We start from the raw sequence: 15,817 nt of genomic DNA, 5'->3' as shown, positions 1-15,817 counted from the left end.
TCCTCCTCCTCCTCCCTCTCTCTCTCTCTCTCTCCCTCCACACACACACACACACACACCCTCCATGCTTTTCCAATCACACTTCACCATCACAGAGAGGAAAAAATCTTTCCAAGAAGTATTTTTTTTCCTGCAGGTATTTTACTCCCTGAGGAGGCTTCCTCTCTTTGCATCCTGTATGGACTAGTTGTTTCCTGCTGGAAAGGAGCTGCTCATTTCTTTCTTGTCTGGGTTGGAGAGAGGTACTTCTAGAAGCCCACCCCCTGGCCCCTGGCTGGATAAGAGAGACTGTCACTCGCAGACAGGAGCCAGGGCAGACAAAGGGTTATTTGTACAGCACCTCCCTTCAGCCCTCCCTCTCCTCATCTCCTTTAGCTCCCACACTCAACTTGTACATTTAAAAAAATACAGCTGCCAAGAAAGTGAGAGAGAGAGCGAGAAGCAAAAGAGAAAGGTATGTCTTGCTCCTGCAATTATCCTCATTTGTTTGTTCCCCTCATGCTAGTTACAGGATGCAAAGCTAGATAAATTACATGTGATGAATGGCATGTGCAGGAGGCACTTTGGGAAGGTTGACATTCACTGTGAGCAAATGATGCGTTGCAGAACAGATGTGAGGAGATAAATCCAGTTTAATTTATTCAGCTAAAGAAAAAAAAACAATACTTTTTAACATGTTACTCTTCTTTATAAAGTTGGATGTTATCACAGTTTATAGTAAGTTTTCCACTATCGCCCACTATGTTCATGCTTTCAATATTATTGCAAAAACTGGTGGATGTGAAAAGAAGTGTTTTCACAATGAGCTGCTGTCTTTAGGGAAACTAAATGAGTTTTCATGAAAACCCAATTCCTGGAAAGAAGCATGGTAGTGATGGGTTTTACAAAGAGGTAATTCATCGAATTCATCCTCAGTGGAGTAGCTGCTGTCCTTACCATGCTTCACAATGTACTGACTGTTCAGGCAAAAAAAGTCTGTTTTTTTAATTTTTGTTTTGTTTTTTAATTTTGAGCAATGCTTCTTCAAACTTATTTAATTCTAAAACTCACACGTATGTCATATATCAAGTGATAGCCCAATCCTGCAGATGTTGTTTAATGATTACCTATGGCTGCAAGTCTGAACAGTAAATGTCATCAGCACCTTTTGGAGGTATTTTGGACTAGGGAAGTTTGACAGATGACTGCTAAATGATGTGAAGGGAATTTTGTACTTTGAATGGTGTTGCTAACAGAGTTACTTTTAACTTTTGAACTGTACACCCATTGTGACGATATCTAAATACATTATCTGCATAGTAATAAAACTATTATTGCACTTTGAACTTAATTGATTAGTCTGTTAATATAGAATATACCTCCTGTATGACTGTAAAGGACCATAAGACAGACAACCAGTTACAATGAAGTATTTTTCATTTTCAAGATGAAGTAGCTAGAGACGCTATAGAATTCTTGACAACTAACTATAAATGTGTTCATTTAAAGTTCAGTACATATATAGCTTACACATTTTTTTCCAAATATGAGGAACTGGTTTAAAGGAAAAGGTATCTAACTACATTTTTAGTTTCATTCACTCACACTTTTCCTTATTTCTATTGCCTACCCATACCACTAGTGCTTATTACTGACAGCAGCTGCTTGCATGGGACTTACAGCACTATTAATATTCTCAAGAAACATAGCTCTGTTTGTCTTGGCCATTGAGGCAGAGAATTTAAAAAAAAATAAATCTCCCTGTGGATCCAACCATTCCAAAGAATATGTAGTGCCAAGTTGCCTGGCAAAACAAAACTTTAGGAACTTCACTGTTAATGATTCCTTACTCATTTAGCAATCTTCCCCTCAGACTATCTATTTTCCAGTCATACAGAAAACTAAAGCTATTTTTGTGACACTGAAATTATTTCCCCATCTTAACTTCTTTCACCAATGTCATGTCAAATGCCATCAATGGAGTATTTTATCAAAAAGGACCTATGCAAATGTGGGAAGTTTGCTTCAAATACTTTCAGGAGATTTTATCCCTGTTGGAACTTGAAACTGAATAGTCTTGATAGACTGCACCTATTGGAGCTTGGTGTGATTGACATTGGTACCCTTTAATGAGGCAGGAAATAGACATATCACAGAAAGAAAGGTTACTTACTGGTAACTGTTCTTCAACTCATCTGTGTGACATTTGTTCAGCAGATTTCACTGGCTGGATAGGTGTCAATGCAATTTTATCTGCACTTGGTGATGGCAGAGAAAACTTGAGTAGCTATATTTTGTAAAATGCACCCCCACACCCGCTTCCCACATACACACCCACTCCCTACATCCAGCAACTTTCCATCAGCTATGCAACTTTCCACCTTCATGGGTACCTCAACAGTGCTAGTTTAGCAGTATAAGGGAAGAGTTCATAGCAGTAGTTGGTGAGTCAGCGGCTATTCCATATATTGTACTGTATAGAAGCTCCGCCAAGCCCCTACCATCTCTTCCCTTACGCCACACAGTAGAGTGCTGTATTGACAAAGCTATAGCCTCCATGATCTTGGACACTCCCTTTGACAGTCTTCCATCTGAAAATAGATAGCATCTCCTTCAGGACAAACCTTTTGAAGGAAGTGCTTTGATTAAGAGTTTTATGTAAATTAGTATCTGTGAAAATAGAGCATTCGAAGAGGACATGCCTCAGTGCAAAAGAAACAATGGGTAAATATTTGAATACTAGACATACCAGACAGGTTATAACATACATAAAATGAATTGTCATGCAGTGCCAGTCCCCTCTAGTCCAGTATTCTGTCTACAGTTGATCAGGAGATCATGACCTTTCCTGACTGATACTGAACTTGTCACAGTTATCCATGTCAGACTCCTCTCTAGTGCATTATTGTAATACACTGTTAAGGGATGGCTTTTTAGGCCATGAGCTGATGCAGGACAAAGCTGTGCAGGCCCTTCCACACACTTCTGCTTTGTACTCTGCACAGACAGCCAGTTCAGTTCTGGGTACAATTCAAGATGTAGTTATCTTTGAAATTTTACAAGATCTGGGACCGATTTACCTGAGACCACTTGCCATGTGTCCTGTGGCAGTTGAGAGCCAGTAAGGCGTTCTTGATACCCATACCTAGAAGTGCAAGCCAACATTCCAGGATCAGCAACAGGGTATTTTCAGTTGAGGTCCCTGCCCGTTAGAACCTGCTGTCTTTAGCAGTCTAGAGACAAAGTTTAGGACACAGCATAAGGATTTCTTTAAAAAGTTAGTCATACTGATCTACAAAATGAATTATTTTTGAGTTGCATGCTGTCATCAGGGCCTAATTTTCACTCAGGATTTGGTCTAACTACTCTTTCTGCAGGGGCAATTTTGCACAACCACAACATATAGCAGACTTATCTATCTGACTTACAGACACAAATAGTTCAATACTTAAAGACCTACTATTTGTGCCTGCAATTTATAACAGATACTAAATATGGTACAACTATTTACACTGGGACTGGAAAAACAGAGGCCAATTCTCAAAATCAGGTCCCATATTTTTTTAAGTGTAGTATCATGCAATATCATCACCTTTAACACTTTTTTTCTTCTATGAAACGCTTACATTATATATTAAATTAAAAAATACTTGTACTACTTTGAGACTGCCCTTCTTGTTAACCAGGGTAGAATGTGTCCACATCCGTCCTCCTTAGACTATAAACTCATTTAAGCAGGATTCACTTATGTACTGTTTAGTGCTGGGGAAACTGATTTAGAATAAAAACTATCCTACAAACATACACCTTACTTGAGTCCAAAATCCAACATTAGCCAAAGTTGGGTTGATGTTTACCTTATTTGAAGGAAAGAGGAATTTATTATTATTTGGCACATTGGCTAGAACTAGTGAAAATAATGCAATCTTTTAAATATTAGACATGGTCCCTGAGGTCTAAAGAACACATTTTATAAATTAAAAGAATAATTAAGTGGGCTACTCATCAAGATAAATGTGCATGCAAAATTTCATGTAAACCAGAAAAATAGTTTATTGAATTTCACATCTGTAACAAAAAGATAAATAAGCATTTGCTTTTATTTTAACTATGCATACTGTGACAAAGCTCTGTCCTTGTCTCCATGGGTCCCATGCTCCTGGTAGATTTCGCTAGCCTCAGAGGCTCACTGTGACCCTCCACGTAGCCCTTCTCTCTCTAGAGACAAGGATCACAGCCTACTGAACCATTTCCATCGTAAGCCAGCAAGGGAGGTGAGGAGTAGCTACTCTCCCTTGCACAGTCTCTGTTGTCTCCCAGTCTCAGTGATTAATTCGGGGGAGTGGAGGGGGGGGGAGCCCAGGCCCGCTCTCTACTCCGGGTTCCAGCCCAGGGACCCTAATAGTATCAGCTATGGCAGCTGACCTTTTGGAAATAGGACACTTACAATTCCCTGGCCCACTTCCCCACAGCAGCCCCCACTTCCTCAATATCTACTTCACCCTTACTTCAGGGCCTCCTTCCTTGTGCCTGATATGGTTTGTACTGCTCAGTTTCTCCAACAGTGCAGTTTCTTCCTACAGCTCCTGACACATGCACCCACCTGACTAACTGGGAGGCTTTTAACTAGTTTCAGCCAGCCCCTGATTGGCTTCAGGTGTCCCAATCAACCTAGCTATCTTCCCTGCCTGAAAAGATCTTAATTGGTCCCAGGTGTCTTAATTGACCTGGAGCAGCTACCATTTGCTTATCCTGGCACCAGGGATTTGTTTAGCCAGTGGCTAATATATCTGTCTCCCACTACTTTACTATCGCCATCTGGCCTTTCCCTGTCACAGTACTCATAACAAAACATAAAACTTTTAAACCAACTTTTTTTGTACATAATGTTAGCATAAACATGTAAGTTTGTGTAAAAGATCAGAATAATGAGGTGCTGTCATAAACATACAGTTAAGGGTAGCATAAAATCCCTCCTTTACCTGTAAAAGGTTAAGAAGCTCAGATAACCTGGTTGGCACCTGACCAAAAGGACCAATAAAGGGAGAAGATACTTTCAAATCTGTGGGGGAAGGTTTTTTGTTTTGGGCTTGTGCATTCTCTCTGGAGACAAAGAGAGAGACCAAGCAAGTAATCTAGCTCCTACTGAATGCTACATCTAAACTTACAGAAATAGTACATAATAGCAAGGAAATGTGTTAGAGTATCTTTTGTTTTAGCTTGTGAATTTTCCCTGTGCTAAGAGGGAGGTTTATTCCTGTTTTTTGTAACTTTAGAGGGGAATCCTCTGTGTTTTGAATCTGATTACCCTGTAAAATTACCCTCCATCCTGACTTTACAGAGGTGCTGTTTTTATAATAAAGTTCTGTTTTTAAGAACCTGATTGGTTTTTAGTGTCCTAAAAACCCAAGGGGCTGATCTGTGCTTACCTTTTTAACCTATCTGGTTGGTATATTATTCTCAAGCCTCCCCAGGAAAGGGAGTGAAGGGGCTGGGGGGGGGGGATATTTTAGGGAAACAGGAACTCCAAGTGGTCCTTTTCCTGAATCTTTGTCTAACTCACTTGGTGGTGGCAGCAGTACCCATCCAAGGACAAAGAAGGATTTGTGCCTTGGGGAAGTTTTAACCTAAGCTGGTAGAAATAAGCTTGGGGGGCTCTTTCATGTGGGTCCCCACATGTGTATCCCAGAATTCAGAGTGGGGAGGGAACCCTGACAGGTGCCCATGATTAGTATTAAACTAATAATGCCAGTTTTAACCCTATAATGTTAATGTTTTTTTCTAAATGGGCTCATGTCTCCAGAAACTGATTTTCTTAGGCAGTTATATCGCTGATGTTTTGTGCAGATAATTTGTCAAAATGGGTGAAGGATTAGCAGGGTGGAAATATCGATGTAACTGTCTATGAAAATTAATTGAATCAGGAATGTGGTAAAGCAGTATGTGTGTCCGATAATGTTTTGTGTTTTAACATGTGGTCCTTCTCTGAAAAGTGACTGTAAAAAATAGCATGGCACAGTTACATGTCTAAGTGATTTCCATATCAAACATGCTTAGTTTACAAAAGACTTCCCCTTTTCCCCCTGCTATCAATCCTGCAACCTCGACCTGAGATCTGAGAGTCAAATGGGTTCTTTCCTTGATCGTCATCATCATACATTATAAATATTCTAGAGGTCAAATTGTATTCCTATTTGTCCCACAGTCTTCAGGTTTTGCATTCAATTCTCCAGCTACACAAGAAAGCCTAGAATCCAGCTCATAGTCTCTTAGCTGAGTTGGGTCTATAGTGTTAAGACCAAAAAGCAACAAAATCCTATTTGACTGTAGAGTAGGTATAAGTAGGAATACATACAAGAATCAAATCTGTTGAGTGAAAAGATGCAATATTTGTCTGGGTCGGTTATCAGAGTAGAGCCACTCTTTAAATCTAGAGAGGGATTGGAATCTTCATATCAAGCTAAAAGAAATGTAAACAAACATTGTCTCTCCACACTTCAATATTCTGCTGCTGAAAACCAGGCTGAGCCACAGCTCAGATCCTGGGCTAATTTACAAATGAATACAAGTTGGATGCTCTTCTCCAACTCCCGCTGTGTGACACGTTCAGTAGTCTCTGTTCCATGGAAGTGCTGGATTAGAATAGCAGGCAGTGTTGGAAGTCAGAACAGAGGTGCACTGTTAGTGCTGTGAAGAGCCTGAACTCCCTCTGCTATGCTTGGCCCTTCACTTTCTTGAAAAGTAAAACCAGTCATGTCCAGAAGTCTGCAGTTGGACTAAGTCAACAAAATTTCCCCTTCCCGTTCTGCATTTAGGACAGAAGAATCCCATGCACTGCTACAGGCTGTGGACTGACTGGCTAAGTGGCAGTTCAGCAGAAAAGAACCTGGGGATTACAGTGGATGAGAAACTGGATATGAGTCAACAGTGTGCCCTTTTTGCCAAGAAGACTAACGGCATATTCGGCTGCATTAGTAGGATCATTAACAGCAGATCGAGGGAAGTGATTATTCCCCTCTATTCGGCATTGGTGAGGCCACATCTGGAGTATTGTGTCCGGTTTTGGGACCCCTACTGCAGAAAGGATGTGGACAAATTGGAGAGAGTCCAACAGAGGACAATGAAAATGGTTAGGGGGCTGAGGCACATGATTTATGAGGAGGGGCTGAGGGAACTGGGCTTATTTAGTGTGCAGAAGAGAAGAGTGAGGGGGGATTTGATACCAGCCTTCAACTACCTGAAGGGGGGTTCCAAAGAGGATGGAGCTAAGCTGTTCTCAGTAGTGGCAGATGACAGAACAAGGAGCAATGGTCGGACCCTCTCAGAAGTCCAGAGCAGCCCTGGCCACTTCCAGCTTTTGGGGCCCCTAGCCATAATAAAAATAAAAAATGACAAATTAAAACAAAATAAGACACCAAAAAAAGAGTGAGACATAATTTGAATATTTTTTTATTTAACAAATGCTTTTCTAGCCTTTTTCTGTGAAAATGCACTAATTATTGAGGAAAAATCTAGCTTTCGTGCAATGTCACAGTTGATATTAAGCATGGCGAACCCATTCAAACACTCTTGTCCCATAGTTGAACCATGATAGTTCTTTACCTGTTTCAACACATTGAAGGTGCATTCACCAGGCAAACTTACAAAAATGACAAAACTACGCAATGCAATTGTGATAATAGGAAACACCCCAGAGAGTCCAAGTTCAAGTATTTCTTGAAGCAATTCCTTTGGCTTGCAATCCAATTTAAAGTTCATGGAATATATTTGTCTGAGGAAGATGACCTCATCACTGAGATCTTTTGAGATTTCTTTGTTGTACTGTTGCTGAAATTGTTCAGCTGGAGAAAGTAGATCTTCATTACTCAGTCTGTTGAACTGCCAAAGAATCCCCAAAAGGGTAAAAATTAGTCGCTGTGACTCAAATCAACGTGTAAGACTGATTGAATAGAGTCAATGATGACAAGGAAGACATTGACCCTATAATGCTGCTCGGCATCGGATTCAGTACGTAAGTTGCGTTTGGTGGAGAACTCAGATGAAATGCCAATATTCTGTGCTACTAATATGGACTCAGGATTGCATCCCATTGTTCACGAATCTGTTGAATGTCATTGATAAGACTTTCAATGTTATCCCTCTCAACATCAAGTATAGCATTGCGTGCTTCAATTACCAGATTAGTTTGGTGGATCATTGTAAGTAGCTTCATCCACAAAGATGACATCAGAATGCATTCAAATTTGGACATTTGCTTCTGAATAGACTGAAGTTCAGTTCGAGCCTGTGCAGTGAGATTTACACAAATGCTGAATGGTACACTAATGCCGAAAAGACACAAAACAAAGGAATACTATTTAACACAAAATGAAACAGTCAGACATGCAATTATCCTTATCACTGAATCAAAACTAAAGCATGCAAGGTATAATATAACAGGCTGAGCTGAAGACAAAGGGATGACATACATATAGTAAACACAGACATGGATACAGACAGAGGGATAATGTCCAAAAACTTCAAACGCGTGTCCTCACGAAACTCACTGTACAAGATTGTCCTCACAAATGTTCACCTTGAATCTGGGCCTATAGACTACGAAAGCCTATGATGATGGCCAAGCTAAGACGCAACCAACCAACCAGTCTCCTCTTTTAGATACCATATGAAGATAATAATGAGGCATTCTCACACATAAATAATTCCTTAGTCAACTTGACATAAAACTATAAAGACACTAAAATGTAACAATTCTCTACCTTTCAACACGCACTTGATCCAGCAACAGCCACTAGTAGTGGTTTGTTTATATAATCAGCTGATCTGAGAGGACACGTTCATTATGGTCTAATCTTGTGCCATCAGAACTGATATATCTGTACTAATATTTATGAACATTTTTAACTCTTTAGTATGACAAAAATCTATATCAGTTAACAAAAAAATTATGTCTTTTACCAAATCACATCTCTTTCTTGCTTAAATTTGCAGCTTTAAGCTGAGAGAGTGTCACATTTTGGTCCGATAGGGATGTGCATAAAAACATGTTGTGAAACTTATCAAATGCCAAAAAAATAACAAGTGTCTAAATTTGAGACCCCTTTTGAGCTTGAGGCCCAGGCCAAATGGCCCCCCCGGCCCCTCCTCTGATTGACCCTGGCAATGGTCTCAAGATGCAGTGGGAGAAGAGGGTGGTGAAGCACTGGAAAGGGTTACCTAGGGAGCTGGTGGAATCTCCATCCTTAGAGGTTTTTAAGACCCAGCTTGACAGAGCCCTGGGTGGGGTTGGGGTTGGTCCTGCTTTGAGCAGAGGGTTGGAGTCCTGAGGCCTCTTCCAACCCTCATATTCTATGATTATAATACATTTAGTAGGTCATGCTAGCATGTAGTTTCTACCACATTTGGGAGAAATAGGTAGAATAAGGATGAAAAGACTTCAGTAGAGTCATCATACTTTTGTAATGATTTAAAAGAGCCAAAAAAACATCCAGAAACTGGGGAAATGTATCTGAACATTTCCACACTGCTTTGTTAATGTTATTATGCTCCAAAGATATACAACTACATGAAAGTAGACATTCATATCAGTGAGCTGGTCAAATCCTCTCAAAGCAATTTCCTGAAGGAGAAAAGCAAAAGAAACTGCCAGCAACAAAAGGCTCAATTCATGAAAAATAAGAATAGGGTGCAGAGAGGGCTGTGAAATTTAACTCCACAACAGTGGAAATAGCAATACCTTCTATCTCCTGGGAAATAATCCTCTCCAGCACACAGGTCCAACTCCCAAAAATCCTCAGGATAAACTGGATTCAAGCTAGAGAAATGAATTAAGCAATCTGCACAAAAACTGATCTATTCAGCATCAATACATGTCTAATGTGCCTCTTTTCTCATTAGCACTCCTGTCAAAAGCAAGCTTTGGAATGATGAAAATGAAGATTCTATCAGCTCTTGTTTTGCTGAGCATGCTGCTTGGTACTAACATGATGCCTTTCAGTCGACTTTCTTGTTACAAGAAAGTGCTAAAAGATCGCAACTGTCACAGCATCCCAGAGGGTGTGGCCAGTCTTCGACGCATTGATGGAAATCTTCAAGACCACTTTTGGGAAGGGCAAAGCTGTGAGATGATCTGTTACTGCAATTTTAGTGAATTACTCTGCTGCCCAAAGTAAGGCAACTTTCTGTTACATACAATTTTACATGTTTATATGGATTTAACAAGTGTTCATTATATTTCACTATAGTACGGACTACTACTTAACGGATCAGCTTCCATTTCAAAGAAATGAAACATTTTATCAAGCTTAGAAGTTAGACCAAGACTCAGCCATTTTCTTTTATCACTTCATTTGCTTTTTTAAAGTAAAGGGGAGGACTGACATTGTGTTTGCTTAAAGTATTAAATCACACATCCCACTACAGACCTGATGTAACATGATTTACTTCAGTGAGTTTATACTAGGCTGAATTTTGCCCCTTGTTCTTTACTTACTTGACCCAGGTCATATAAAAATTGGGGTCTTTGGACTAATCCCTTGATTTTCAGCCAATAATTTCAACACCCATTAGTGAAAACCAGTTTTTCAAAAGAGATGAGAAAGCCCTGAGGTTCTTGCTGCATGGCAAAATATGTCATTGCCTCTGTATATTAGTGGGTATTTCATCTAGATAAGCTGAACTGCAAGAGAGACATTTACAATAAAAAGTCTGCAGAAAAGTGAATGGGGAAAAAAGATGAATGGAAAAGGATTCAGGGGTCATCTTAAAATCCCAACACTTCCCCCACCTCTACTTGTAGTGTTATAGACAGTGTTGAACATTAACAATGAAGGATAGTGACAAATACTCTCAATGTTCGTTAGCAGAGCATGTTGGAAAAACTGTAGTGGAACAATTCAATCAAAAGCTAAATGATTTGTGAAATCATGTCAATTTCACCAAAATTATATTTCAGGGAAAAATTCTGACAAATGTCCAAATATTTTTGGAATGAAACATTTTATTTGTTTTTTTTTTTAAATTACTTCATTTCAAAAATCTTTGTTTTTTATACTATATAATAAAAATTTTAAAAATGGAAACAATTTTTCCCCTGAATTTGCTTTGGGAGAATGTCACTGTTTTCAGGTTTCTCCCCCAATTCTGAATGAAGCCAAATTTCAAAATCACAGAATGTCCATCCTTCACTCAGCTCTATTCATTAGGTTTATAATGGCATATTTTTCCCTATACTACTAGTATCCAATCTCATTCCTTTGTAAGAGTACTTCCTAACAAATATTTAATTATTTCATTCAACGTTAAAGGCCACACCCTTTTCTCCACGTGCTCTAGGACAGTGGTTCTCAAACTTTTGTACTGGTGACCCCTTTCACACAGCAAGCCTCTGAGTGCAACCCCCCCCCTTATAAATTAAAAACATGTTTTTATATATTTTACACCATTATAAATGCTGGATGCAAAGCGGGTTTTGGGGTGGAGGCTGACAGCTTGTGACCCCCATGTAATAACCTCACAACCCCCTGAGGGGTTCCGACCCCCAGTTTGAGAACCCGTGCTCTAGGCAAATGATAAACTAGGATAACTAAAACCTACAAAGAATAAAATCATATTAGGCTGGCCTTACTATGCCACAGTAACCTGGATGATCCCTGCACTGATCACCTGTATTTCTCAACTCACCCTCTCCTGAAATGTCCTAAAGAGGAGCTTTTCAGCATGCTGAAGGGTTAATCAATCAGGCTATGTGGGAATGAATTCCAAAGTCACTCTGCCAGCAACCTACTTCCTTTTAAACTAGGGGGCATGGTTTAACAGCAACTTTCATAAATAAATAAGAGCAACTTTTCATATTTTCCATTCTCTCCAAAATCACTGCAGGTACCTAGATAAGGCACAGTATTTGCTTGCTAACTCACAATAAGTCTTCAAAATCTTAGATAAAGAAAGAAAAGGAGTACTAGTGGCACCTTAGAGACTAACCAATTTATTTGAGCATAAGCTTTCGTGAGCTACAGCTCACTTCATCGGATGCTGTAGCTCACAAAAGCTTATGCTCAAATAAATTGGTTAGTCTCTAAGGTGCCACTAGTACTCCTTTTCTTTTTGCAAATACAGACTAACTCGGCTGCTACTCTGAAACCTTAGATAAAGAAAGCTTTCACTAGACTACAATACAAAAGATCTCTTTGCATACCACAAAAGACCCCACCTTGGAGCTCAGTACAAGCCTCACTTAACGGTATATGTGCACATTTCCTATGCATCTTTTTTAGAATTTATCTCACTAAAACTGAAATTATGCCACCGGGGTCAAATCCTAGCCCCACTGTGGTGCCTGGGAGTTTTGCCATTAACTTTAGTGGAGCTAGGATTTCCACCCATCAGCAGTTTAGTTTCTACTGACACTGAAGCCTGTGCACTTCTTCAGGTTTGTATTTTTTTTTTTAAAAAAACATACACAAAAACAGCAAAGCAGTTGTAGATGGGTTTCATTTTAGAGCTTATGATAATTTATGATAACCTTACAACTGAAATACCTGATAATTTCTTTCAGAGGTATTTTCTTTGGACCAAAGATCTCTTTCGTGATCCCTTGCAACAATCAATGATGAGCATCATGTGTCCCGGTGAGAAGACACACACAGGACTTCACAACAGGAGATTAACGATGTTGTCGTAAAAAAATCTATTCCTTTCTACAGCACTAGAGTGCAGAGCCTTAATGTACCAAGTAGTATATGTTTCCCTGTCTATATATAGGAGGAACCATGTTTTGAAGATTTAATGGTAAAGTTCTCCTTTCCAACTTAGTAACAACATTTGTTTTCATTAGAAGGATTTAAGAAGAGGGGTGCAGTAGAACCTCTTTAATTCACTGTGCTGATCTGCCAACCCAGACAGTCTCATAAAAGATGTGGTGGTGTCATTCCATCTCTCACAGATTTAGGGTCAAATTCTCAGCTGCTATAAGGCAGTATAGCACCTCACTACACTATTTTACACCCGCTGAGGCCCTTAGTCACAGTTCACTGTACTGAAGTTTCATATCAATAAGTCTTCATTACTTTAACAAAAAGTAACTGAAATCAGTGGGAGCTACTCTATGTTCAGCACTTTTGAAAATCTGGTCACTTATTTAGGTGCCTAAATAAGGTTTGAGGACCCTAACTTTTTACATCTATTTTTGAAAATCTTGGTCTAAAAAGCTTGTTAATCCTTTTGAGGTCAATAGCAAGACTCCCATTAGCTTTCATGGAAACACAACTGGACTCTAAATTCACAAAATACAGTTATCCATAATCTTATTTAAACTCATCTTTGCACTTTTTGTGTTTAGTACACAGCTGCTATAATGTATATATTCAATAAAACAGCTTCTGTTGATGAGCCTGATCCAAAAATCTTTGGAAGGCAATGGGCCCTGAATCAGGCCTCATTTTAACTATAGCACATCGCAGTAGTATCTTAAAATGCTAGTTCCCTATCTTTAATATAGGCCTTTAGGAAAAGACAGGTATGTAATTAGACAGAGAGACTAGCCTTCTAAGCATGTACACCTATGCTAGTTTAATGAAAGCTGTTTGTGATAAGTATTAAACATTTCTTTTCATTAACATATGGTAATTCCTAGAGCTACCAAGTTAATCATATGGAAAAGTGTGAAAATATCTAGTGGAAAATATAAAACTTTAATATAGTTCTCTTGTGCTATTCTTTTTCAATGACACTTTCTGCAGTAGTCATTTTATGAAAATTACATAGGCAATAGCGAATTTTTAATGCTAATAGACAACCATACTTCACTTACATGACAACTTTGTATCAAATACAAAATATGTTCAGAAACTTTGCCATCTATAATGGTTGGATGATTGTATTCTTGTATGTTGGTAATCTTGTACCTAGTTGGTCAGTGTTTGCTGGACTATATGTAAATGATAATAAATGTGTATTCAATTAATCAATTATGCATATTAAGTGACTTGCACCAAATAGTTGCACAATGACCAGCTGCAGGACAGATGCAATTTTTTTAGAAAGTCTCAGTTTACCTGTCCCTCATTCACTGGTTTTCCCACCGCCTGATCAAACTATGCAAAAAAGAGAAGCCCTGAGCAGAGTTCAGAGACAACAAACCGTTAAGAATCTCAGCAGGTGCAAATAAGACCTGCTGAAACCTAGGGATGGCTGGAAAGCTTGAAGCCCTGTCCTGCCATCTATCAGCAAGGTGTGGAGAGTCAAGATCTCTCCTTTCTCTTCCAGGTTCTACCTGAATTACACTATGCTTGCCTCTGCTGCTCACAACTTTCCAAAGCAGTAGCAGCAAAACTGACAATTGTCACTGTCACATCTTCATACAGCATTCTGAACATGGCAGTAAAATTGACCAGTTCTGTAAAATTCACCAAATTCCTTCTTCTACTGCTGGTTGGGGAAGGCTCTGCAAGCTGCAGATTCAAAAAGACAGCACCACATCCTCTCTCATGCAGGAGGTTATAATTGCCACAGTATTAAGAGCCAGAAACAATGTTTTATTTTTTAAGAACAGAAGCTTAAGCCTGGAAGTTTAGTTTCCGTCAAAACTTAGGCTTTTGGCTCTCTCTTGCACCAAGGAACGTTTCCACTCACCCCTGTCAAGTACCAAAGAAGATATTTCAAACCTTGTCGTGTGTAACATGATTAAGATGCAATAGAACAGGGTTTCTCAGACTTTTGTAGTGGTGACCCCTTTCACATAGCAAGCCTCTGAGTGCGACCCCCTATACATTAAAACTATTTTTTTTTTTAATATATTTAACACCATTATAAATGCTGGAGGCAAAGCGGGGTTTGGGGTGGAGGCTGACAACTCACAACCCCCCATGTAATAACCTCGCAACCCCCTCATCCCCAGTTTGAGAACCCCTGCAATAGAAGCTTAAATACATCCACATTTTGGGCATGCTACTTATTATCTTACTGATTTAACTTACTCTATTTCCATCAGTAGGATGGTGCCACTCAACGTAATACTTCGTTTTCAAAGCACTTTACAAACATTACAATGCAATCAATGCACACATTAGAAGAGAAGGTCCATGATTACAGCTACTGAATTCAGGCAAATAGCTATGTCTGGTTGTACAGTGCTGGCTGAAGTTTGATCAAGAGAGTGTGAAAATGTATGGGACATTGCAAATGCAAAAGAAATTCCGTCACTGATAATTACTGGGAAAACAGGCAGTTTGAGCATGGGGATTATTTCCATCAATGAAGGGCTACAGGTAAGGAGAAACCAAAGAACCACACAGCAATAAAAGCAAGTTTTAGAGGACAGCGAGAACCTGCTAAACCACCACATCTAGCAGCATGTGGGACAGGGTAAACAATGATAATATTACTTTCACACATTTTTCTTAAAGTGAAGGTAGCTCATCATTGAAGTAATGTTCAGTTTTATATCAATCATGCCTCAGTGAACATAGAGAGATGCTGCATTCTTCTCAGTTTTAAGATGCCATCTCACCTGTTTCTCCTCACAGCTCAGAAGACAAAGCAGAAAATTGCACATCATCCAGAATTTCATTGTTCTGGTAAGGGTTCAGTGGAACTACAGGAGGTTTTGTTTTGTATCATAGCTGTCACACTGAATGTTGTAAACTTTACTAAAATATATACATTTAGATGCAAGTGCTATATGTAAAGGTAAAAATTCTTTAAATTAATGATCTGTATGCATTTTCCAGCTGTGAGTTAATGCAGACTTCACCTGAGCAAAACACAGCACGTTTATTAAACAATATTGAAACAGAGCACGAGTTCCGCAGCCATCCTTTCTCCAATGCAATTTCCAGGA

At 39.2% G+C, this 15,817-nt stretch overlaps 1 protein-coding gene across 1 annotated transcript; it reads left to right on the top strand.

Moving 5' to 3' along the window:
• Window positions 1-248: 248 nt before the first annotated feature.
• Window positions 249-14,645, top strand: SCRG1 (stimulator of chondrogenesis 1). Its single transcript, XM_074950065.1, has 3 exons — window positions 249-454; window positions 9,877-10,147; window positions 12,536-14,645. Exons 2-3 carry the CDS (start codon window positions 9,903-9,905, stop codon window positions 12,588-12,590), a joined length of 300 nt encoding a protein of 99 aa, XP_074806166.1. The 5' UTR covers window positions 249-454; window positions 9,877-9,902; the 3' UTR covers window positions 12,591-14,645.
• The last annotated feature ends 1,172 nt before the right edge of the window (window positions 14,646-15,817 follow it).

The sequence above is a fragment of the Natator depressus genome, chromosome 4, assembly GCF_965152275.1.
Source record: "Natator depressus isolate rNatDep1 chromosome 4, rNatDep2.hap1, whole genome shotgun sequence".
In the NCBI taxonomy this organism is placed as follows: Eukaryota; Metazoa; Chordata; order Testudines; family Cheloniidae; genus Natator; species Natator depressus.
This window is presented reverse-complemented; position numbering and strand designations above follow the sequence as displayed.

Excerpts from the sequence above, each read along its gene's own strand:
- SCRG1 (XM_074950065.1), top strand. The coding sequence starts at position 9,903 with ATGATGAAAATGAAGATTCTATCAGCTCTTGTTTTGCTGAGCATGCTG. Across the intron at positions 10,148-12,535 it reads GAATTACTCTGCTGCCCAAA|AGGTATTTTCTTTGGACCAA; the intron begins GTAAGGCAACTT and ends AATTTCTTTCAG.